We start from the raw sequence: 25,960 nt of genomic DNA on the forward strand, positions 1-25,960 counted from the left end.
TGACGTCATTAAAGTCTTCTTTTAACCAAACAGCCTCAATATTGCAAAAGTATTGAGACACCTTTAAATAATCGAATGGAAAAAGAGCCAAAATGCAATCAATAAATTGGTCAACAAATAATTTAACATGCAATAATATAAATACATTTGTAACTGGATATCAAATAAATTCTATAATACTTTAAATATTGCAAGTACACATGTCGCAACTAAATTAAATTGAAAATTTATGTAAAAGCATAGGTGCTTCCTAAACTATTTAAAATAAATTTAGTTATCCTGGAACATGTTTTGGTTGGTTTCCAGCTGTGCTATACCTTCTTTAATTTAGATGAACTCAGAAATGTTCAGAGCTTGGATTATTACTTTAAAACAATCTTTCTCACATCTCTGGTGTGTTCAGTGGTCTTCAAAGTGTTGTGTAGTTACAGACCTTCAAAATCCAGTTTATACTGAGACTTTTTGGGCTTTCTTGATTGAACAGTTGGCCTTTGGAAGTGACAATTGACTAATTTTAACTAAAGTGTCAGAACATAAACACTTGGTAACAGGCATAAAACATAGAAAGAAAAGCAACATGTGCAGAATTTCATTTACATTCATTTAATATTTTTGCTTATGACATTTTTAAAGGCAGGCTGTGCAGCATAACAAGTATTCTGAGTGCTTTTGTTTTATTGCCCAACAGGACTTTCTGCTCTTCCTTCAGAGGTTAGGTGTACAACAGCACTCAAAACTCATTTTACAGCTGACAGAACACATTCCTACAGAACCCTGACTCCGTGTCAGTCACTTTGTGCAATCTTCATGTGTTTAGGCTGGGTGAGACTGTATGGGGAGAACTTCAAACAGAGAAACACAAGTTAACCTTTGGGTTGAAACAGCATGGATTCCCTCTCCAAAAAAGTGCCGTGGCGGGAAACAATTAGTGTAAAAGATTGTATAAACTAGAAAAACCACAAAATATTTTCAAACAGTGAATTACATAAATTAAATGACACATCATCAATCAGGCACAACACTTATTACAATCCCTGGCAGGAATTACAAAGATTAAGTGCTGAAGACAGTCAAAACATTTTCACGTCAGTTTTACAGACTTGCATGTGTCAGTTTGTGCACATTTTGGAAGTAATAGATTTGTTTCATATAGTGTTACATTATAATGTTGTGCACCAAAGACAGTAGTAGTATTTGGTGCTGAAAGCAAGTGCAATCAAATGTGAAAGCAGCTTTAGGATGGGCAAAACACGTTTCGTGCAGCAGGTGAATCTACTCGAATAATGTGTTGAAAATGTTTAGCTTTTTTTTTTTGGAGAACCTACAGAAAGATTTTTGTGATCTGCTTTATTGAATTATCCTTTACCTAGCAATAAAATCAGAGCTACACATAACAGGAAACAAACATCTCACCATCAAACAGTGACGACAAACATTTTGCGTACAGAGAAAAAAAAGAGTAAATATTTTGGATGAAAAGCCAAGAGATTTTATTTTAAAACACGAAAATGGAAATGTCTGTTTTAACTATTTCCAGCATCCAATCCATTAACAAGTCAAGATTAAAAAGGCCCTCAAAACAGACATTTAGATGGTTTGAAGATTCTCTAATGATGCAATCTGCTTTTAACTACCTGTTAAGCTTCTGTGAAATTATGATGCTGAATAGTTTCCCTCTGACAACCACTGTATGGGGTGCTAATCGATCACAGTTTTACAGTCGATCTTAAATTTTCTTTCTTGCAGGAAAAAAATTGCAAAAGCTTCTGCACAAATTCCCTCACAATAAGTAACTGAGGTAGACAGGAAAACAATCAAATGGTTGACCCAACATTGTTTTTAGTGTAGATGCACACTGGGATGAAAGATGACTGACGGGTCGGGGAAGCAAAACTTGCACTACCTGATCTCATTTTAGCAAGTTGAGGATGAGATCTGTTCAAGGCCTGCAGTCCAGCTGCAGCGCTGGTGACAGCATGCAGTAAAGCCAGTTGCAGTTTGCATAATTGATGGGTCCAAATTTCTGCTACATTGCTATCTCAGAGTGTGTTCAGGGTTTTTCTTGCGGTGCTTTGAGGTGAAAGGGTGCAGATACGAACGGGTCTACAGCATTAACTTCTGACGTCCATGATTGAAGCGGTCCGACAGCTTGCCTGCTCAAACCGGGAGCTGCCATCGGCTGCTCAGCTGCGGATCCTTCGAAGTGTCGGGAATATTTGGCCAGAGCTTGAGGGCGGAACGGTTGCTGAGCTACCTGTCCCAGCACTCCTTGATCTGAGGTTAGAGTCTGACCTCCAGCTGCTTGTGGGTACGAGGTCTTCGGCAGAGCAGACAAGACCTCCTTTCTTTTTCCAAAGGGAGCCTGAGAGAACACATCGAGCTGATGCGGAGCTACAAAAGGGGCACGTGGAAATGGAGCATTGGCAAAAACGTCAGCGGAGTCCTCCTGCGAAGTCGGGAAGGGGGCTTTGGAGAAGACATCTGGAGTGACACCAGTCTCTGCTACATTCCAGGAATTATTCTGAGCAAAGGCGCTTGACGTCAATTGATGGAAGGCGGCAGGCGGTTGTGCTGGTGCTGTGTTGGGGGGCAGGGATGAATGGGGAACTACCAGAGGTCCATGCTCTTCTTCGTCTTCAGAGTCCATCAGTAGAGGTCTAGAGCCACTGCAGTCTTGAACAGCAGCAATACTCTCGACTGCTCTCCCCTCCTGCTCCTCTTTAAGTTCCGCCTTCTCCACGTCTTCATCGCTGGAGTGCTCACAGCCTTCATTATTCAGGTCATTTTCTTCAACCTCTTCAGCCTCCTGTCCCTCTTCTAGCACAGTGTAGCCATTACTCTCCCCTTGTACTTCTACACAACAAAGACACAAAAGAAGAAGAAGAAAAAAGAAACATTACATAATACAACCACCACCAGAAAATAACAAGCCGAACATTTCGTCAGCCACACCATCAGCCTTTAGAGTTACTTCACACCTGTGACCAACAAACCCTCTCTACACATCTGTCACTTACAGATCAAAAGGACGGAACGATGACAAACCAGCACAAGACTACAAAATAAACTCTTCTATGAGGAACAAGCCACATAGGACAGACAAGTTTAGCAGCTATGCTATCAAAAGTCTTGTTTCCACAATTTAGCTGCAGGTGTCTCAATCTAACCCTTCTAAACCATGTCAGGGATAAAGCAGTATTTTGAAATTTTAGTAAGAATGATCTAAAATGTGAGGAGTTTAGATGGAGTTAAGCAAGTCTGTGGAAACAAGTGGGGAAAATAGTCACAGATAAGCTGAAAATAGGGACAGACAGGTTAGGACAGATTAGTGGAGGGAGGCGAGTCTTACCTCAGAGGCGTTGGCAGAAGGTGTTAGCTGGTAGTTCTCGCAGAGATGTTAGTTGAAGCCATTAAAAGAAAAGCACCTGTTTGTTTTGTTTTTACTAGTCAGTGCTCTATTTTATAATGCTTTCATTACTTTCTAATGCAACGCATTTGTACTGATCACAGCCCAAGTTATTGAGCTGTGATACATAACATAGCATAACGATGCTATTTTTATTTTTTTAATTGTTATTATTAAAAGACCCCATAAATTTTGGGACTTTATTTCTAGACAACAATTTACTACACATGTAATATTTTCGTCAAATAAAGTCATTTTTGAGGGAAACGATTTTTACATTTGCGATATTAAAAGAAATGCATACAGTTTTTTTTTTATTTTGACAGGTTTTTATTTTCTTAAACACACTTATCAAATGTAGATTTGGGTGCAGTCAGGTCTGGTTTTGAGTACAACTCTGGGTATTTCTGGTTCTATTTACTATGAAATTAAAAAGAAAGCAAAAAGCATTATTTTTTAAAGAATGTGTACTTTGTATTGTTCGTAATTTCTATTTTCAGATTTCAACAAGTTCAGCTGTTTCTTTCTCCATTTACAAAAAAAAAAAAAAAAAAAAAAACAGCCTCTGGAAATTTAGTGGTAGACTACATCTTTAACATTCTTAAATTGTAGTCAGGGGACACAAATTGCCCCTGGGCAGTACTTTGGACACTTTAAAGCATTCTAGAGCACCAGGAAAAGATTTTTTGAAAAAGATTCACTAGAGAGGTGTAAAAACTCATGTGATACCGCGACCGTGTGATGAAAAACATCGACAGATTTGTAGCAACTAATGTAATAATGGCCAAGGACAATAATTTTATAGATAATTAATGTATTATGGTGGTAACTTGCCAAAAAGATATTACTAATAATGACTTATTAACAAGGCTGTGGTACTTTCCAATATAGAGAATAAATGAACAACACATTATTCAATTCATTGTTCCTTTTTCATCAATTCCAGAATTCCAGCACACCAAGTAATATCATTAAGACGTGTAGTAATATTCCTAAAATATGAATTTAAATATCTGAATTTAAAGTATATGAGCAATACGGTAGATTAAGATTTTGTAGAACAACTAAATCTTAAATGAGTTCTTACAAAATCAATTATAAAGAGGAGAGTGCTTTATATTACATAACTTTGAAGACTGAATACGCTACATGAAAATTACAATACCCATTTATGATGTATTGTAATTTAGCAGAAAGTGTTAATTTTTTTTTTTTTTTAAACATGAGGCCTTATGTATTATTACATTACTGGCTAAAGTGGTTACATTTACAGAGGATTTTTTTAATACTACTAACTGGTAAATAATGCCATAACTTCTTAAAATTATTGGTAATGTTATTTGCTTTATTACATTTCCAATAGCTCAGTTTATTATTTAGCATTATCATAATTACCTGTTTAGGTACTGGTTGCTACAAAGTCAAAGTTTTACAAAAACTGGGAATCAGAAATCTTAAGATTCTGATAAGTGCATCTCTAGGTATTATAGAACTGCATCAATCAAAAATGATTGAATAATACAATTGCAAAGGTGTTAATTACCACAGCTAATTCCTAACCATGTGACTTTCTGTGAATGAAAGGAATTAAACTTGATTTCTTAAAGAGATTTATGCATAAACCGTTACTTGTAGCAGTGATGGCAAAACAGAAGGAAATGTGCAGTTCAAGGTTAAATGCAAGGTCAAACTACGCTTAAAAATAAGCTTACAGTGTACAGCAATGCAGTTAAACTTCCTTGACAAAATAAAAGCCACAATTCAAGTGGTGGGATTTTTACATATAACAACATAAACTGCAATGATTGTCATCAAATGTAATGCTTTTTTTTTGTACAGCTGCCATTCAACTCTCTCTCATTATTTGATAAATAAAAACAGGCAGTCACGAGGAACCAAAGGTGCTCCAGAGACATCGGGAAGAAAACACTCCATCGTAGCATCTCTTATAACACAACACAACAATCTGCCGTCACTATAGCAGTAACATATCAGTGGTACAATGGGAACAAGGTGCTAAAAATATGATCTGGGCAGACAACTCAGAAGCACACCATTTCATGTATCGAGTGCATCAACATCAAAAAGCTCTGGCTGAATGATCGACATGAATGGAGAGAAATAAATAATGGAAAACTGGACAGGCTGGGTCATCATTTACACGTCTAAATACACTAATTAATATGCGTGTTTAATCTAAATAAATTATTCAGCATGTTAAATGATGGGACCGCTCATACATATATGACTAAATCCCTATAATTATTATTCACACTATGACAGATATAATGCCTTTAAATAATATACAGTAAAACAATTTAAAATCAAAAGGGCTAAAAATAATGAAATTGAGCAAGAGGATATTTTTGCACTGAAGGTAGTCAATATAAATAGGAGTAAGGAAGAGGGAATTGACTAAGAGCATGGCAGGTCATTGTCCCACAGAAAACAAACACTTGGTGGTATCTGCACTAAACCTCCTTCAGTGTAAGGATGATTACTGAAAAAGTCTGCTTACTCATACTGACCCCGAGAGCAGAACGTTACATCGCCAACAGCAGGATTACAAAATCTCATTTCACTTTGGTTCCCGTCTGTTCACATTAGTGTCATGAGTCGGAAACAAAATGTAAAACTACAAATAAAAATGCACCAGTTTGATTAATACACACATGTGGTGTTATGAAAAAGGCTGATTAGGAGAACATCTTTGTGTCAAACTAGTCAGCCAAAGTTCAAGAGTTTCACCTTTTAAAAAGCAAAAGGTCACAACCATTATTGTTGTAGTTTTAACATTCGTAACACCCTTCATGTTATTCAGACAAAGAAATCTGCATACAACTACTTATACAGTGCATTGGAAAAGCATTTATACCACATTCTGACATGCTAAAACCACAGGTTTCTATGTATTGTGTTGGGATTTTATGTGATAAACATAAAGGTTCAAGTCAAATCAATCAATTTTTAAAATGTTTCCAACGTTTGAGTTCTTCACAGGATATCCATGACTCAATTTAACAGCCAAGTTACTTCTGATGCCAAGTGCCTCAATTCTTAGTTGTCAAGTAATTTCAAATTTAAATCTACTTCATTATACAACTTTGTACTGGTGTATAATATAAAATCCCCCTAAAAATACACTGAAAGTTGTTTTTATATGTGAACAAAACATTGACATATTCAAGGTATAGAAATACTTTTGCAAGGCACTATAATCTACCTCAATGTGAAAGATGCACATGGGAATAGCAGCACAGGACTGAATGAATATAAATTTCTAAGGCTATATGCTCTGTAATCCTACTGAAGCTGTTTGAACACAATGGGTTAAATTAACTAAAACAAATTCCCTTTCATATTGCTCAGAAAAACTTGTTCAATGCAGCAGTAAATGATTGAGTGGTTCCTTAATGTCCCATCTTGTTTGATCCAGTCCAAATCTTTTTTAAAAAGACTCCATCAAAAGGTCTACATCATTCTCAATTTTACTTCTTCACCAACCTCTTGACACGCAGGAACATTTCTGACAGTTCTTTCGAGATTCAACCATGATAAACAAAAAACACCAAGGACCTGTGACCAAGCAGTGCACGCCATGACAGTCAATCACCATGGGTGTATAAACAAAAATAAAAAAAAAAAATTAAAAAAAATCAATGAGGGACATTACTGCAAGAACGAGGAAGCATGAAAAAACAAAGAAAACCCAAAAACAACCATGGTGAAGCCAGGACAGAAGCAGACGATATGCTCAGCCATGAACAGAAAAGGGGAAAAAATAAAAAATAAAAAATTACCAGCGTGGAAATGTCAACGGCCAGTAGAGATGCATGAAACCAGCTTATCACGCTGCTAGAGATGGAGTTGAGGCCAAGGAGGCACATAAACAGAAAGGCTCTGCTGAACCAATCCATGCTGGCTTTTCCTCACTTCAAAAAGGTTGATACAGTAAGTGCCTGTCTCTCCAACACCCTTTTCATTTTTTTTTTTTTTTCATTTTGTTTTTAGGATTGCATTCTGCCCCTTCGACCTCTCCCACCCCTCTAGAGGTCGATGAGCTGATCCACCAGCAGAAGGGAGCGCGCCAAGTTGGGGATGCTGGACTCTGAACTGCCACTGTTGCTGTGAGTGTGACCACCTGGAAAAACGTGCCAGAAAGAAAGAGAGGAGACAGAGATGGACATGGAGGAGCCGAGGGAGGTTTTGAAAGACAAGCAAAAGAAAAAGTCAATAAAAGGGGATCGTATGAAGAAAATTATGAGTAAGGATATGAGGATGAAGGAAAACGATGGCAGAGCAGACAGGAAAAAAAAAGTATGAACAGAGGCAGAGAGAGAAAAAAGCAAAGAATAAGCTGGGGTCATGTTTATACAGCTGCATCATCATAGGTGAGTGTAAGGACTTTCCGCTCTAATATGAAGTGAGTCTCAAGATGAATTATACAGAGCCAATAAACTTCGAATTGGGAAACAATGGCAGTTTAACATTCGGGATGAAGGAAAGAAAAGAGGTAAGGTGAGAGCTTGATGAGCGGTGGGTTGGGGGCCTTGATGTGACAAACACACCCTGACGATCACTGTTACAAGCTAGAGTGAGTTAACTAGGGATCCGCTCATTCATCTTTGTGGTCTTACCAGGTGTGAGTGAAATCCCTGAATTTCTTTAAAACTTACCTTGATTTGAGTTTTTGGGAATGAGCACAGGAATGGGGTCAAACTCTTCATCATTGCCCTTTTTCCCACCAGACAAGAGGAAAGAGTCTGTGGCGAAGGAAGAACAAGTGAGGTAGAAATGGAAGGAGGAAACGGTTAATTCAGAGAGGGAAGACAAGCCAGGAAAAAAGGTGTGTGTGTGGAAATAAAAAAAAGAGACAGATGATGTAGGAGTCAGTCTTAGAATCAGAGTTTCACAGCTTTGAGAGCGTCCACAAAGAAGCCAAGGTTCCTGAGGTTGTTTATCAGCTCTATTATCTATGACGCATACCTAAGTTACTGCTTTCTTTGCTTTCTGAGGTACTTAAAGTGACAGGCTCACACACTCGGGTGCAAAACTAAGGGCTTACCGGCAGCCTGACTGGGTTGCAGATCCTCCTGACAGGATCCGGAGCCGCAACCAGGAGGGCCAGAGGAGAAGGAGGAAGGGAGTGCTGAAACAGGCTGGCTTCCAGCAGAAGTATGAGTTAGCAAATCACAGCCCAGCAGAGATGCCTCCCCAGTGAAAGAATCTGAAGCGCAGCCAAAGGACCAAATAAACATGTTAGAATAGCAAAGGAAGATCCAGTCTGTTAGTAAAGCAAGCTCACACAACAAAACAGAGAGCAACGCAGCAGAAATTAGTTCCAAAAAGTATTCATGTTTGCTTTGACTAAATGTTGAATGCTGAATTTTAGATTTGAGGAAACAAGGTATAAATAACCCAAAAGTAAAGATGAACAAATCAGGTTGATTTTTGATCCTCGTTTTAGTGATTTTGGCAGATTAAATGGTTTTTTAAGGACAATTTGAGGAACAGCATTCAAACATGTTCTAGCCTTCCTGCAGTCACTAAATGATTTAATAGCTACATTAGCAGCTGAAGTGAGTTGGCATCTTCTACTAGGTATTAGCATGGTAGCAGTCTGGGTTTAATGCAAGAGAAAACAGGTCTGAATACCGGCCAAAAGGCCATCATCATTTTCTAAAAGTTCAGTCCGCAACAGAAGTAGACTAATCCAGGCAATGAAACAGAGTAACTTCGCAGCCTTCCTGTAATCTGCTACATGACCAGTCAGCATTCATCAGCAGAAAAAAAAAGCTTCTTTGGTTTGGTTTCTTTTAACTTCACTTTTAAGGATCTCCCTCATACTGAAGTTAGCAAACTAAGTGACAATTTCCAAACTACGAATGTTGCTGTCAGCAAGACCTATTTCTACTTCCATGTAATGTTTTTTCTGCTCAGAAAAAGATTGGATTTTTGAGTCTGACTTACTGATCAAGCTAAATAGGCAGATTCTCATCATCAGCAAATATCTCGGTGCATCTCTACCAAAAATAGTGTTACAAAAAAAATTCAGAGACTCACACTTAAAATTTTGATCCATGTCAAAATGCCACACTAAAGCACCCAGAGCCCAGAGCCAAACATCACTGCTAACAACATTTTTTCCCAGCAGCTCGCTAATCTTATATACTGACTAAAAATCAGCCTTCGATAATTCAATCTCACAAGTTATAGTTATTTATTACATTTTTTAATCTGTGGGTCCAGAATGCTGACCTGGCATGCTGGCAGCAATACGTTCTGGCTGACCTGAATGGCGCTGAGGCTGAGGAGCTTCCAAACCAGGAATCAAGGAATCCACACACACCTCAGCCTTTGCTACACCAACACAGAAAAAATATGATTGTTAGTAATAGACATGAAAACATAAATGTAGTTGGGTGCAAACTGATGGCCTCATTTCCTTTGAAACCCACTCACTATTGGACTTTTTGACCAAAGGGGAAGCTAAGAACACATTCAAATGTGTTTCAGTAGCCCAAGATGTGAAATTTGGAGGAAATGCATGGGGACTGTAACAGGGCATAAAACTTTCTACAAAAGTACTAAAGGAGCCACAGAGAAGGGTAAAATGTCAGGAAGTAGCAGAGAAAATTCAGCGGACTTCAGTCTCTGTATCACTCTCTAAATGAGTGAGAGACAGAAAATAGGGCCTGGTGAGGGAGCAGAGACGGCTGTAAAGACAGAAAAGGCCATGGCTGGGTGGGGAATTTCCAGTAAGTTCAAAACCAGCTGGAAAGTTAATGCAACATGATATATGCATGGGCCTGTTACCAGTTATGATGCATATTGGAGTTTTAAGTATTTTCCATTATCATGCAACATTGCTTTAGACTTTGTTAAAGCAATGCCAAACTGAAACACATCTATAGACAAAGAGACGACGAGCAATAACATTATTTTACATTTCCGAGACAAAGTTACAGCAACCTCAACACATCATGTACTATAAGCCATAAAATCAGTTCATCCTTTTAATCACTGGAGCATAATCTTATCCTGAAACGTCTCCAGAAAGTAATAAAAAAGACAAGCTTACCAAAATTATTGGCAAACTTAACAATCCAAATGTAAGCAAAGCATTTTTTACATTTATGCTTCACTTTTTCAAGTGGATCTCAGTCTAATTTCTTTTCAATTAGTTGTCCGGTACTTTCGGTTTCCCTGGGGTATTAGTATGACAAAAGCCCCGCGTCTTTTTAGCTTCTTCTGTCAAAGCGAAGAGAAGACGACAATCCACTAATTATATATGAGATGATCTGCAAATGACTGAGTAATAGTAGTCCTACAAAACATGTTTGTACCTACAGTCGGAACAAAATCTAAACAGCTAAAGTCCAGTGGCACCAACTTGATCCTTGGGCATAAGGTGGTTGTGAGATGCTGTCAGAGGGAGCTGGCTGACTGGATCAGGACCACAGCCGTCAACCAGCTAAACCATTCCGGCTGTATGGGAAGAAATCCCTCCTCAGCCAGTTTTATCAATTTCAAATCCAAAACAGCTGAACATTGAAGTGCAGTTTGAAGAAGGAGCAGTTTTCCTGATTTAACTGAAGCTCTCAGCTGTGCTCATATGGCTGATATAACACTTATGCAAATAGGCAGCATTTCATCCACGTCTCCATATGTGGCAGTCGCAGTGTGTCCTGGCACGGCTCATTTATTCTAATCAACAGCACGGCTGAGAACAAACAACCAGCTGGCTCTGTATGGGACGGGTGCATTCTTGGTGAGTAAATTCATTTAAATGTTAGTAAGTACAGAGGGCCACAAAATTTTGATTTCCAAAAAGAATTGAATAATATTTAAGACATCCATTAGTCTTATTTGAAAACTTTTTTAGACCGCAGGGGAAACATTAGTGCACAGTAGTAAAAAAAACAAACAAACATATTTTTGCATGGTTTCTTAATTGATTTAGTTCAACTCAACACTGCCACACACTACACAACAGTTAGTAGAGCAGCTGTCCATTCAAATGGCTAAATAATGCTATGCTAAAAAAATGAGGGCACCAAATCTCTTTTTCTAAATCTTGTAAGAACATGTTTTAGCACGATTCCTTTATATTAAAAAAATAAATCCAAGTAACTCTTCATTACAAGAACCTACAGTAAAATTGGTTAAGATAGCTTACCATGTCACATACAATGGTTTTAAATCGGGTGAAACATCTGTTACCAGGACAACACAAACCGAAGTGGGGTGCAATCCATGCACAAAACCACCAATCGGTGGCTGCTGCTCATACTTACAAGGAAAGTGCTATGAGTCAAAATGGGGTGTGGAAGAGACCTTAACACAAGGAATGTGTTGACTCAGGAAATGACACAGCAGATGTGACCTTTTCCTGCCCTGACTATGAGGAAAAAAGGCCAAAATTTATCAAAAGGTATACACAAATCTTTGATTTGTAAAAAATAAAGGTGCTGAAAATTAAAATGTGACGATAAAAAGTTGTTTTTTTCCCCCAAAAATTTTTGTATATTAACAAGTGCTCCATAAAATTACTTCATCAGCAAATGTTAAGACTGTGACTGCTATCCGAGTAAACGTCATTGTGAATCTAACAGATGAGTCATGAAGGGTGTGAAAGATTAATCACATCCTCTTTGCATAGAACAAAATTACTTTGAACGGCACTTGCACAAAGTAGTTCAAACAAACAAAGATGACTACTGCTCAAAGGTTAATCTGAGGAGAGCCTCACATGCTGGATCATCACTTTAACATGACAGAATAATTAACTCTCACTTGTTCTTCGTGGCTCTGGTAAGCCCTCTTCCTGCAGTAAAGCAATCCAATTAACAAAAGGGAATTTGTCCTGCGCGTTGCCATGCGACAGTGAAAGCGCAGAGCTGCATGTGAGATGCCATCTAGCTGAATCTAAGGTGTCTATTCATGGACATGGACAAGAAGCCACTGTGAGGCTGTGAGCTACGTCAACATGAAAGCACGGTGTGCAAATTAACTGCTCCTGTTTTGGTGTGGGCAGTTGGCGTTAGTTTATCTTAAGTAGAATGATTAGATGAAACGAAAACATAATTAAAGAAAATGTATTTAATAAGGGAAAAAAAATATTTGCATTATGTTTTATTTATGGTTGATCTAAAATGACCTGGTAGGATAATTTCAATCACTTTATAATCAGCTCCGGGGAAAGATTTAAAGCAGACAGAGAAGCTAATAATGCTAATTCCACAGCTAGTATATATGCTGTCATTCTGATGGAATAAGAGCAGCAGAATAATTTTCTTTAACAGGGAGTGGCGCATTAAGTCACTATTTACCTACAAGGAAAATAAATAAATATACATGAAATGGGCATTGCAGGCAAGGACGCTCCTGCTAATAAAAACCATTTGTCAAATCACTCAGAACTTAAAATAAAGCTTCAGAGTCCCTACTAGAGTCCATCTCCTAAAAAATATCCAACTAAAATTGTTTTGCCACCAAAGCTTGTCAAGAAATGGCAGCAAGGAGGTTTAAGCGTTTCGGCAAATACAGTGAAGTGGAAACTTTTACTATATGCTGGAATGTTATGAAGAACCAAGAAGGACCAGGACTGGCCATCGACTTCTCTAATTAAGCTCCATGCAGAACGTTTTAAGAGTCTCTCATAACTTTGCATAAACAATGCCATAAATAAAAAGTGGAAACATACTCCAAGAGCAACTTTATGCCATAACCCCAATTTGGTGATGGATACAGGTGCTTCCAGCATGGAGCACAGTGTCAAGTGTCAAGGTAAAAGTGATCACCAAGTATTCCAAGGAACTCCCAAAGCCTTATAATTCCATTAAAACCTGTTCAGTTTTCAAAAATGTGGTGTATTTTTTAGATAAGAGCACTTGAAGTCCATATATTTAATTCATTTTGAACTTCAGCACACAAAATCAAGGTCTAGAAACAAAACAACAACAATCCAATGTTGGTGGAACTGCAAAGTCTGTGAAAAACAATATTTTTGGCAGTCTTAATACTTTACACACACTGTACAATATTTACGTCCAAAAGTCGGAAGGAATCAGAGACCTGACCAAACAGCACAGTGAGCATAACTAAGAGCCTTATATTAAAAAAACATGAGTAAAAAAACAAACTGAGAACAAATGACTGAAAGGTGCAACTAGATAAGGAGCATATATCTAACTGCTATAAAAAAACAACAGAGCATATGAGCAACAAAACCTCTACACATCACCTTTGGCAATGCCACTTAATACTGCTGGAGACACAGACCCAGTCAAATATCAAAGAAAACATTTGGGTATTGTAATAAAGTAATCGGACAGCTTAGAGAAGAATATTGTAACGTTTTACCTGGAAAAGCCCCGAGCTCTGGAATGAGACTTTCGCTGGAGGTGAGGTCTATCTCACCAGGCTGAGCAGCTGTGCAGAAACAACACAGTGTTTTAGATCAATGACAACCAGTGGGTGTACATGCTGCAGCACAAAACTTACACTCAGATAGCTTTGCAAAGTCTTTGTTGAGCAGCTCCTCTGCAGTTAGCTTGGAGAAGTTATCATCTCCAAAGGGGTTCCAGCCAGGCTGAGCATTTGGTGCAGCGAGCGTCGATGGAGCGTCGCCACCTGGATGGTACACATTCTGCTGGGATGAGCAGGGGGAGCCAGAAGGAGTGGTGCTGGCTGACCTGGAACACAAACACGTTTAAATACATGAGGCCAAACAAGCAAAGTGAAACTGAATAGAAGGTGTAGAGTGTTTGTGTGCAGCACTCACTGAGCGAGCTTAAAGACTGAATTAACTGGTGCTACTAAAGCCCAATTCTTCTGGATGTAAAAAGGGACATTTATTTTACTGTTGAGTTCTGCCGTATGAATGAACTCCCTCTGGCCTCCCAGACTCGCTCTACGCTATGAAAAGGACTCTTTATTCCTGGATTGCTGAAAAGAGTTTATTCTGCTTACTTGGACTTGTTGAGGCTGGCCTCAGCTGCGGCTGCCTGGAGCAGCTGGGTGGATTTGCTGACTGGGACTCCAAAGATGGCACTGTGGGTGACATCGCTCAGGATTCGTCTGTGGCCGCTTTTTGGGGCCATCTTTGGTGACGAAGGTGGTGTCAAAGAGCCAGCTTTGTGCATCTCTCTGCCTGGGGTCTGCAATGAGAAGCAAATGGACACAGAAGGTCAGGTTCAAAAACAGCAACACAAAGTTTTCCATCAACTTGGAAAGCAAAGCAGAATCTAACCCCAGACATAAAACAAAGTTAGAGGAAACATAAGGGAAGTGTTATTGGAGGAAATAAGTCAAATCAAAGAAACCATGCTGTGAAATTAAATCACTTCTGGGGAGAAGAAGTCGCTTACTTTCAGTTAATTAAATTAACAGATAAAGACAAAAAAGCCACATGTGGGAAAATAATTCTGTTTGTCAAACATTTGTACATTTTACTTTGATTTGTTTTGTCTTCCAATTTATCGTCACTGCACTTTTTTTTTTTGCTCAGTTTTTTCAGCTGTAAATGCATTACAAAAAACTGATCAGAAAAAATATGTGCATTTATGAATTTAAAAACAAGGTAAAATACTGTAAAAATTAAGTAGAATGTTAATTAATTAATGGAAAGAAGGAAAAAAGTTAACTGAAAGTAAACTCAGGAGAACTTTTAATTTATAATTAGACAATCCATGTTGAGAAAATCGCTAGAACAGAAAGCATACAATTTCTCATCGACTTAAACACATTTCTTGACACTCAATTTCTGTACATTCACTGCCCAAGACGAGGAAGAAAACAGAAAAAATAAATGAATAAATCGGGATGTGATTCGTTAGAGATGACCTCATAGTAATAATAATCAGCCCCGACCCGAAGAGCTGCAAACAGCAGCAGGAGTGAGATGTTACCACATCCTCTGGGGCAGCTGTAGGAGCAATGACTGCAGACTCTGGAATGGGAGCAAGATGAGCTGCGGCTGGTTCGTGGACTACATGCTGCTGCTGAAGATGCAGAGTGGAAACTGGGGAAACAGGTTTAGCTTTGGACTGCAGCACAGCAGATGCATGGGAGGGTGTTTGTTGTTGGTGCTGCAGGTTCTGTGGTCGATTGGGATAACCACACAACCAATTATGAGAAAGGCTTACTGTCTTACCATTGTTCATTACTTGTGAAAACACAAAGGGAAATTTCAGTTTTACATCTTGGAAGGTATTAATAACTCAACATCATCACAGTGAAATATAAATAGACCAGTTTCATTCGAGCCATGATGCCATAAGTGGTAGGATTAATTTTAATCACCAATAACTGAGTGATCCTCTCTCAACATTATTAATTTAATATTATGAAGGCTTACACCATTTGTTTTTGACATTAATTTATTCTGTGCTACTGCACGATATGAGTAAAATGTCATAAATGTTACAATAGTGATATGAGTTGGGATAAGCACATAAATACACAAATAAACGACGCTAATGTCTTTCTAATTAGGGTTCCTGCAAATATGGACACATATATATCCAGCTACTGGAAAGAAAATGCATCTATGATTTACATTTTACTAAAGTGGCTTTTGAATAAGCTGTATCTCTCTATGGTATCTCTCTATATCCATGTTTGGCAATGAAACATCTTATTTCCCTTGTGAAACATTTTCTGCTGCAATAAACCACAAGCTTTACCAAAGCTACCACCCACTGCCATGGTAACATTTAATAAGCTACCATTTATTTCAGTTCAAACAGCTCTTTGCAATTGTAATATTGCATATATTGATATTGTGATAACACTTTATTTTAGCTGGTAATTACTTATCTGGGACAATGTGTAATATTTACACAGTTGTGATTAAAAGTTGTTCCAGCAGATACAATCTAGTCAAACTGAATTTTCATTCAGGCAGTGGGAGGACTCCTACCTGCTGGTTATTGTGAGGGATTAGGAAGGGTGAGGCCTGCTGTGTCTTCATGAGGACCTGCTGATGAGTCGTAGGCTGCGGCTGCTTGTTGCTCGTCTGCGTTAGTTGATGAGCAGCCTGTACAGCTGGAGCTTGCTGTGCAGGTTGAACAGCAGCTGTGGCATTGATTCCAACTGCTGGTAGGGACAAAAAAAAAAAAAAATAAAAAAAAAAGCAACTGGGTCATTCATCTTAACCGAGACATTTTGCTCAACTACTTAAACTTCCTGTCTGTGTTTATTAGCAGGCTGTGCCCCCAAAAAACTCTTTAAATAGTCTTTATATTTTTCTCAATGTTGAAAAACTAATGGCAAAAAGAGTAATTTAAGTAAGAATACAATTGCATAAACTTAATATTCTTAATACATCAGATCCAACACAGTTAGATGCATTTGGGACTAACACTACTAAATAGTAGTCTAACCAGCAATACAACAAAGCAGATTGTACCAAAAGCAGGCGGTGTTCCTGTCGCCACATTAGGCCTCTTGCGTGGGGTGAGAGCTGGTTGGATGGGAAGAATGCCTGATAAAGGCTGCGACTGCGGCTGGCCAGCTTTGGGTCGCTGTCGAGGTGCAATAGAGGTTTCTGTAGTTGGAACTGGGTCTGTTAGCCTAGGGGAAAAAATGAAGAAGAAAAAATAGGGAGCATAGTGAAAAAATTCCTTAGACTCTTTTCTCAGTTGCATGGTTTTGGTTTGGCACGTCTCCACCTTTGAACACCTTGTGATTTGCTTCACGGTACATGTCGAGCAAAAACATAATGAGCTCAACTCTTGCCTTACAGAAAAGTAGAAGAGATGTGCTGCAAATCTTTTCAGTTTTAGTTGCAACTAAACTTATCCAGAAAGAATGAAATATAAAATAAAAATCAGGTATCAGCAGGGCTATCATGATTATTCTTTAGGATAATCACACTGTGCAGCTTCATATAAAGGTATTTGTAAATAAAAACTGCACACAGACACAGCTGATTGTGCCGACTGCATCACTGCAACTCAACAAAAGCTGAAATATAAACAGCTTAATTAGTGACAAGTGGATCATATCTGTTGTGAGAATTCAAGTAAGGAAGACACATTTTAGAAAAAAAGTACACAGAGCTCCAAAAGGTTCACAATAATAATTCAAAGTATTTTATTTTGTCTCCCACTCACCTGGCTTTGGTTTGACTCTTTTTGGCCACTGCTTCACTGGCTCGGATAGGCTCAGGAAGTTTTGAAGGAATTGGGGAATTCTGTAAAAGAAAGACAAAGCCACCAGAAAATAACAGCTGCATTATGACATTGCTACATGTTATTTGTTATTACTGGCCAGGCTCAATCAATACTATTCATTATTTGAGCTTAATAAAAAGTATTAGAGAAAAACAAGCAAAGTTATAAAGCGATTTATTTTCACTTCATACTCCTTCTGTCATGCTGACTTACGTGCAGATTTGGGACAGGACACTCCTGCCGGGCCAGTTTGAAGGCAAAGTAGGACACTTGGTAAATATCTGGTCTCTTGTCAGGATCGGGTTCCAGCATGTATCCTGAGATGTTCACAAACATGGGACACTCATTTTTAGTAAGACATACGAACATTCACACACATTTGAGGAGTTTCGGACATAATTTATCAGGGTGAAACATGAGGTTACTTACTGATGAGACAATGCATTTCCTGGGAGTAACGAGAATTGTCTGGGATAGTGAAGCTACCGTCACAGATAGCCACTTGGCTCTCACCAAAGGGAAGCGTAAAGAAGCAGAGCTTATAGAGCAGACAACCCAAAGCCTGAAAAAACAAGACATTTTACTAGAGATGCAGCAACGTTTAACCTAAGACATGAATCAGCCCAATTTTTTATTAGTTAGTTTTCTGTTTGATTCATAACCTCTATCGCAATCAAAAATATAAACTTTTTTCTTCTTTGATTTCTATGCATGAAAGTTTTTGCAATAATAAAGAAGAAATACTGGAAATTGTCAAAATTGTTAGGTCAGTGCTAAGAAAAACCTGAATATTAATATTGGCCAGATATATTTTCATGGTGTGTACTGAAAAGAAAAACAAGCTCGCAGTTCATTTCCTTCAAAATAATAATACATTTAAAAAAATACTAAATTCTTACCCAAATATCTGCTTTTGTTGTGATGATTTTTCCACCATAAAGGTTGACCATCTCTGGAGCACGGTACGACAGGGTGGTGTATCTAAGGGGTGAAAAAACCCACAAAAATCGGCTTTTGGACTCCGTAAAGCAAACAGAAGGTATTTATTGAACTTTGTAAGATAGATACTTTTTAATTTCCTCTTCTATGACTGCAACCCCTTCAGTCTGTGGGTTTTGGAAATGATTTGTGGCACTTCCAAAATCACAGAGCACATAGTGCCCCTGATCATGCAGGAGAATATTTTCCACCTTCATGTGTAGAAAAATAAGACAATGAAATTATTTCAGAAATGTGACATAGAACTTTAAGCAATTAGTGCAGCTAACATAGAGCTGGCGGCAAGTAGCAAAGGCATGCAAACAAATTAGTCAAGCTTGCCTTGAGGTCTCGATGGATGATGGGAGTTTTGCACTGATGAAGCCGAGCGACGGCCTCACATGTGTCACAAAAAATCCTCAGCACCTCAGCTTCACTGAAGCCGGTCTGTAATCGCTGGTTCATCAGGTTAACCACTTGCCCACCTACAAAAGAAATAAGAGCCCAATGAGAGCTTTGCTACATAAATGGAAATAAACACACACATTACACTACTATAAATACACGTTTTATGAAATAGCTTGCATTTCTCATTTTGTCACATCTTTGAAGTTTGTAATAACTTTTTGTTCAAATGTTGGGGCAAATCTTTTCATTAGTTATTACACTAACTTTGTTCTACATCTTCTGCTACAGATAGTATTAGATCTTTGTTGAATATTTACATGTGTTTTAAAAACCACATGTAAATATCTATGTTTCTTTAAGGAAAACAGCACAGTTAAGCACTGAATGAATGTAAAGCTCTGTTGACGTGGCTGCCATCAGATACCAGGAGCCTCTGGAGGAAATTGAGCTTCGAGTTAAAAAGAAGCAGGAAGTGATGCAGGTTGGGTAGATTTACCTCGGCAGAAGTCCATTAAGATCAAGACTTCCCACACATCTCCAGCTCCCACAGCTGCTATACTGGAGTCCAGGAAACCAACTATGTTTTTGTTGCCTACCAGGTCTCTCTGTGGGCGAAAAAAAGCACACGCACACAAAAAACAAAAATGACAAATATACTTTTAGTAGCTTTTATCATTTTCACCTAAATAGCTCATTTAGCTGTCCTAAAACCAGAAATAATCCTGATAACCATCCACCGTTAGTCATGCTGGGTGTGGCTGCAGGAACTGCGTATTTTCCCCAAGCGGCAACGGCCTCAAAGTTTGGTACTGGACAAACAGATAAGCTCAGAAATCATCAAAAGTTTGATGTACATTTTGTGTACTGAGCAATTCAGACCTAGGGTGCTCATCCAATTACATCTAAGCAACGACTGTAACCTGTTTCAAAACCTCAGTGGACCCAAATGCTGAAAGCACCCTAGTCCCTTTCGCAGTTGCTTGTTTTTACTCACCATAATTTGTATCTCAAGTTTGCAGATCCTGAGATCATGTTCATTGTTGACATACATTCGTTTTAGAGCACAACGTTGCCCTTGGTGAGTTCGCACCAGAAACACAATCGCAAAACCTCCTGCAAAAAAAAGAAAAAAAAGGAAGGAAGGAAGGAAGAAGATTAAAATGCAATCGACGTCTTTGGTTTTCATGTCAGTCATGATGCAAATTGGGTTAGCAAGTAAGATAGTTGATTCAGAGACACATTTGTGTACGTATCTTGCTGACTCTCACTGATCAAAAACAGGAGAAGACTTGGGCACAAAACGTTCCACTTCTGATTTATGAAACCCATGTGAATACCGGTAAAGTCCAGTGTAGCAACAAACATTTGCTGATAAATGCTGCTGCTGGAAACAATCGCAAATTAAAAAGCAAAGAAATATTTGATCAAAGTGTGATTGATCAAATATCACATAGTTAAAAAAATAAAAAACCTAAAATGTAGCCTCTCTAAATATTAGTTTGTAACAAACCTGCAAGTAAAGTGCATTTCAGTCACGTTTTAGATGCACTAGATGAGGACTTGTGTCTGTCTGGACACATATCAGTTCATCATGTTGACGCTGCAGAGCACCATATTAAGCCCGACTTCATGCAGAACAGCACAAACAAAAATGATGTCGCACTTTCTCTGGTATTCCTCCAGCTGTTCCGAGCAGACGCATGTCTACTTTAGTAAATGGTTCATTGTCCAATAACCCCAACTAGGGAAGTACTTGCTTTGAAGTTTCTTGCTTAAAATGTGGGTCTAGGTTTTGGCTTAACTCAATAAAGACATTTCTTGGACAGAAACTTTTTACACCCCTGATCAGTCTTAAAAAAAAGAAGAAAAAAAAAGTTGGACACAGGAAACCATCGTCTCCTGTGCAAAGTTTTACACAAGAGATTTAAAGTATAGACTGATTAAATCTCCTCAAAGCTGGTCTTGATTTTGCAGTAGGGCAATTAAATGTTCTGTGCAAATTGTCAGTATGTCATTAAACTCAAGAAGAACAGCAGCCATCCTCCTGAGAAATCCTGAGCTCAGCTTTCTAAATACATTATCTTAGAAGGGTGAAGAAACAAAAATATTCCTCGAAGTCTTGCACAGCTAATCACTGAAAGCCAGTAGGAGCAAATAGCAAAAGTGAAAAACAAGAACAGACCAATCTGGCATAACATTATGACTATTTTTTTCCTGCTAAAACAGCCCTGACCCATTGAGACTCCGCTAGATCCCTTCCAGTTAGCAGCAGGCTGTCATGTAGAAAACGTTTACGATATGTCCAGCTGGTGATAGAAATTCATCCTCGACAAGGGCTCAACAAACATTCTCAGAATTACATCCCTCAACAAATACAGATAAAAAGTGCATAAAAGAGCATGAAAAAGCACATAAACCACTTAAAGAGAAAGGAATGTTGTGAGCAGTAAAGCAGAAGTGGATCAGGAGTGTTTGTTCAGCCTGTCTAACAGATGCTCGATTCAAAGGGCATCCAGGTTATTGCAAAGATGAAAAGATTGCCATTATTCACTTCATCTTGCCAGTGGCCTTTATGTTATGCCTGATTGGTGTCATTTAAATTATTGAAGTCTTCAGCTTTCACTGAAGTATGGCTATTTTAGCTGTCTAGTTCAATCTTAAGACTATGCAATTCAAGTCTAAGACAGCACTGCAGCATTAATGATAAATCGTATATATTTGTTGTGACTTCAGAGCTTCAGAATAATTTTTCCTTCACACAGTTTGTGGTAGAGCCATGCCCAACACTGACTCATCCGTCTGGCATCGCAAAGCCAAAGACTCTTCCACGTGACCAGGCGGCCTCATGTTTGATTAGCACAGCATGAAGCTACATTTCAGCCATCTGTACTGTTACAGAAATTGGGGGAGTAGAAAGCAAGAACAATTTTAGCAACCTTTTAATAGCACCACTTTGCATGGTTTAGTTTTGAGGAACAATCTGACTGTGATTGGTCTGATTTCAGTAACTGGACATTTAACAAAAAAGATGCAGAAAATAAACAGAGTAGAAACATCAAAAAGAAAAATTATTATACACTGGGCACAATAAATGTAATCATAGGCCTGGGCCTATAAGCAGATAGCATTATAATGCAGATAGTGGTATCTGCATTATAAGGTTATTTTGGTTATGTTACCTTTATTTTGATTTTATTCAGACTTCAAATTAATTTGTTTCACAAATTAGTTGGGTTATCTGTCCTAACAGGCAATATGAAATCATAGGCATGGTGCTCACAGCACAAATAAGTATTTTTTTTTTCTCATTTTCCTAAGCAAATGAAAAGTGTAAGATGCTTCTGTCAACCAGCTGACTGGCATTGTGCAGATGGGGACTAATAATCCATTGCGATATTAATAAAGACTGATAATGTGATGTTAATCTACTCGCACTATTTTGTGCAGCTCTAGTATTTACTGACGACGTGTGAGAGAGGTTAAGAGTAATGACAGTGCAGCCCCTGCTGTCTTGGCCGTCCAATCTGAGGTGCATGTTGGAAATTAGGATTGCAAAGCCTTCTTAAGCAACATATAGCAAAGGTCTATGTTTACAGTAGACTGTGTGACTAAATGACTAAGTACATCTACAAATAGCCGCTGCCTCCTGACGTAACCGATTGTCAGGATAATACTATTCAATCTCCTGCACAGGTGCGCCAGCAAATCCATGTAAATGTGTGAAAAGGACAACTAATCTAGACAACAATTATGTATCTGCAGTTGCAAAGTCTTTCAAGGCCCTGATTACACATCTCGAAGTTATCAATTACATCTTGTCACTAATAGTATGGCTTTCCAGTGACTACAGTCTGGGGTTTGGGATGATGCAAATCACATGGCCCCTCAATTACTATACAGTTTACAAACAACATGACACAAAGAAATACCAAAAATGGCCCCATAGATCAACTGAGTGTGAACAACTGAAACACTAACAGGTGGATGCAGGTATATTAATGTTACTATGTGTAACACATTTAACAGAAATGAATGAGCATAAGGGCAAAATTCTGTGACTGAAAAATATTTAGAAAAGCGTACTACACACTGTCTGTTAAAAGCAAAGGTTATAAAACCAGACGGTGTCCAAACATATGGGGCCTTTCTACAGGAGAGAACTGATAAATTAATCAGTCTTTTTTCATTTATTATTTAGTCACAGGCCCTCTTAGCTAACAAAGCATGGTAGATTCTCATTGCAAAGACAAAACAACCATGGAACAACATGGCATACCTTTTTAAAGATTTGTTAACCATCCCATGCTTAAGATTAACATAAGTTGCAAGTATTTTTTTTTTCACCATTATTCACTTTGAAATACTAGATCTCAGCTGTTCAACAGTGGTTCCCAGTGATGTTTTAGTACACAGACAATGTTAGAATGACTATGGTTCCCTAAATCTGAGCATCAAGAAAGTCTGAATGTGTAAATACCAGTGGAAAAACTTGGTTATATATTTTAGAACCTCGCTGAAAATTCACTTAGGTCCTGTTACTCTCAGTTCTCAAGTGCAATTTGGAAAATTATCTAGGCAAAACAATTTAAATGATTGTTACTGTTTACTTGTAAGTAGGACTATTCAGGCAAAAGTACCCGAGTCAACAGTTTTGACCTCTAAACAAAAAAAAAAAAGAGCAGGGTTGCAACCAAATTAATTTCCGAACGATAAAGTTGTCTTGTGCTAATACCTCACTTTCCCATTTCAGACAATGAATCAAGAGTAGCTAAGTGACACGTAATTCACCTTCTGCAACAATTTCCTCGACAGTCACTTGATATCTTCCGATGCTGAAGACCCGTCCAATAAAGCTCCCACCGCCGCCAGAACCAGTGCCTCCTCCACCAGCTCCCGAACCAGGCCCGGAGCCCGCAAAGTCCCGACGAGAGTCAAAAAATTTCTTCATTTCACCCAGATGCTATCGAGAGTAGGCCGAAGTCCAAAAAATAGTTCAGAGTCGAAACAAAGGCGGCAGCAAGTAGTAGTAGGTCCTAATCCACCGAGGAACAGGTGTTTTCCTCCTGCAGTAGCTTTAACTGAATGATAGCAGTAAGCTACCTTGCAGCTAAAAAATAGTTGAACTAGCTTGAAATAATGCCAAACACTGCTGTCTGAAGAGCCTCTGCTAACTCATGGTTTGGCCAACAGGCGGAGTCAAATGTTCAAGAAGTCATTGTTTTCTGGCTGAGGCGACACCAACACCGGCTGACTATACTAGCCTGGCTGTGAGCCTAAAAAAAATCCCCAGTTAGCCGTTAGCTCACCTAGCTAGCTCCCGAGCTAAGCAGCTAGGTGACAGCTGTCAGTCGATAGACTGGGCAGCCAGGTAGGTCCTTGGTGGCCAGTGTAGCCTATAACACATCTCTATTGGTGTCTTCAACACATAGTGTTAGCCACTTCATTAGCGGTTTTGTCTCATGCTAAAAAACAACAACAAAACACTGCCTATACGCGTCCGCAGCAAGTTGTGGATTGCTGACCAGCTCCAGGTTAGTGACTGGGCTAACGTGGCTACAGGCTGCTGGGGAAGCGCACCTTCTTTCCAGCTGCGGTCTTTCCCTCTGATTGGTCAAAACAACAACAACTTCCTGTTGGGCTGTTCAAGTCTGCTTAATGGTGACACGGACAATAAAAATAAAAATCATAAGCCGTTAATGTCACTGAGTCGATAATGACATTATAATTATAGTTATTATAATAGTTATTATTATTATCATTGATAGCGATAGTAATGGACAAAACCGATCTCATTTCATTTCATTTCATTTCATTTCAGACTAGGAATGAATTATTATCACATTGTCACCAAAAGCTGGAGCTTTAACCCTGACCTCGGGGAAGCTGTACATTTCATCACGCAGCAGGAAGGACCTGGAAGATGGGAACAGGTGGATGTACAGAACAAATGTTTGGAAATGGTGTGCTTGCAAAAAGGTTCGTTCGATTCTTGCAGCAGTAAACCTTAACGCAACTAATCAAATCTAACACATGCATGATGCAGACTGCAGACAACCTTGTAGCAAGTAGGATAACCTCACCACTGACCTTGATATCGATGTTCTGCAACACAGGTCTATGACATATTAAATGCAAACTGAAATAATTATGTAAACTGTTAGACCCTCAGCAGGGCCGAGCTCTGCTGTTTCTCTAGACCCAGTGCACCCAGTTGTCACATCATGCACAATCATGTTTCTATGTGTTTATTTCCTGTACGTGTCCATTTTTTCCACATCAAGTTGACAAACAAAAAAGTCTTCATAGATGTTGCAATTGAAAAATACACACATATGTAGAAAAAAATAATTCTGATTCTTTTATCTTTGTTTCCCCAGATCGTCAAAACTTAAATTATTTTATAGCTGGTTAGTATATATTTTTAAATATAAATTAAGCTCTAATATGCAATCACAGTAAAACATATTGAACTTTGTGGGTGTAACATGTCAAAATGTGAAGCGTTAAACAATGTTAAATTGTTTAATCTTTTTATCCTTTTCACAGAACCAGAATATATCATGCAGGGTCTGTTATATAGTTATATATTTTTATTGTTAATTTTTTATCTTTATTTCTTGTTGTCTTTCAGCTTTTTCCTGGAGGGGTTTCCACAGTGAATCATTTTCCTACATTTAATCTTATCCTCAGCATTCTTTGCCCCTCACACTAACTAACTTCAGATACTCATTCACCACTTCCGCATAAATCTCCTCTTTGGTCTTCCACCTGCATGGTGGCTCCAACCTGTGCATCCTTCTACAGATATATTCGTTGTCTCTCTTCTGAAAGTGTTTGAACCGACTCAGTCTGCCCTCTGACCTTATCTCTAAGACACCTGACATGAACTGTCCCTCTCATGTACTTATTTCTGATCCTATCCATCTTCGTCAGTCCCAAAGAGAACCGTACCATCTTGAGCTCTGCAACCTCCAGTTTTGCCTTCTGT

The 25,960-nt window shown here is 38.5% G+C and overlaps 1 protein-coding gene across 4 annotated transcripts; it reads right to left on the minus strand.

Moving 5' to 3' along the window:
• Positions 1 to 587: 587 nt before the first annotated feature.
• On the minus strand, positions 588 to 24,580 carry LOC106914993 (AP2-associated protein kinase 1). Of its 4 annotated transcripts, XM_088008979.1 has the most exons (19): positions 23,761 to 24,580; positions 19,967 to 20,085; positions 19,469 to 19,577; positions 18,907 to 19,049; positions 18,655 to 18,776; positions 18,486 to 18,567; positions 18,016 to 18,148; positions 17,800 to 17,903; positions 17,527 to 17,606; positions 16,821 to 16,984; positions 16,332 to 16,507; positions 15,319 to 15,507; positions 14,381 to 14,568; positions 13,913 to 14,103; positions 13,772 to 13,840; positions 9,665 to 9,766; positions 8,472 to 8,633; positions 8,083 to 8,169; positions 588 to 2,853 (listed from the first exon to the last, which is right to left on the minus strand). In XM_088008979.1, the coding sequence occupies exons 1-19, from the start codon at positions 23,918 to 23,920 to the stop codon at positions 2,051 to 2,053; spliced, it is 3,183 nt and encodes a 1,060-aa protein (XP_087865105.1). In that variant the 5' UTR covers positions 23,921 to 24,580; the 3' UTR covers positions 588 to 2,050. The 4 variants fall into 4 exon arrangements, with proteins under 4 accessions (XP_087865105.1, XP_087865102.1, XP_087865103.1 ...); XM_088008976.1 differs by lacking the exons at positions 18,907 to 19,049; positions 19,469 to 19,577; positions 19,967 to 20,085; positions 23,761 to 24,580 and having other exon boundaries at positions 16,332 to 16,504; positions 18,655 to 18,801; XM_088008977.1 differs by lacking the exons at positions 18,907 to 19,049; positions 19,469 to 19,577; positions 19,967 to 20,085; positions 23,761 to 24,580 and having other exon boundaries at positions 9,698 to 9,766; positions 18,655 to 18,801.
• Positions 24,581 to 25,960: the final 1,380 nt, after the last annotated feature.

This window comes from Poecilia mexicana, unplaced genomic scaffold (genome assembly GCF_051168715.1).
Source record: "Poecilia mexicana isolate PSO_F unplaced genomic scaffold, ASM5116871v1 scaffold_9, whole genome shotgun sequence".
NCBI lineage: Eukaryota > Metazoa > Chordata > Actinopteri > Cyprinodontiformes > Poeciliidae > Poecilia > Poecilia mexicana.

What these genes read in the sequence shown, in the direction of transcription:
- LOC106914993 (XM_088008979.1), bottom strand. Translation starts at nt 23,920, where the DNA reads ATGAAGAAATTTTTTGACTCTCGTCGGGACTTTGCGGGCTCCGGGCCT. An exon ending in CAACAAAAGCAGATATTTGG is followed by an intron (nt 18,149 to 18,485) that starts GTAAGAATTTAG and finishes TTGTTTTTTCAG; the next exon opens with GCTTTGGGTTGTCTGCTCTA. An exon ending in TCCCTCACAATAACCAGCAG is followed by an intron (nt 15,508 to 16,331) that starts GTAGGAGTCCTC and finishes AATCGACCACAG; the next exon opens with AACCTGCAGCACCAACAACA.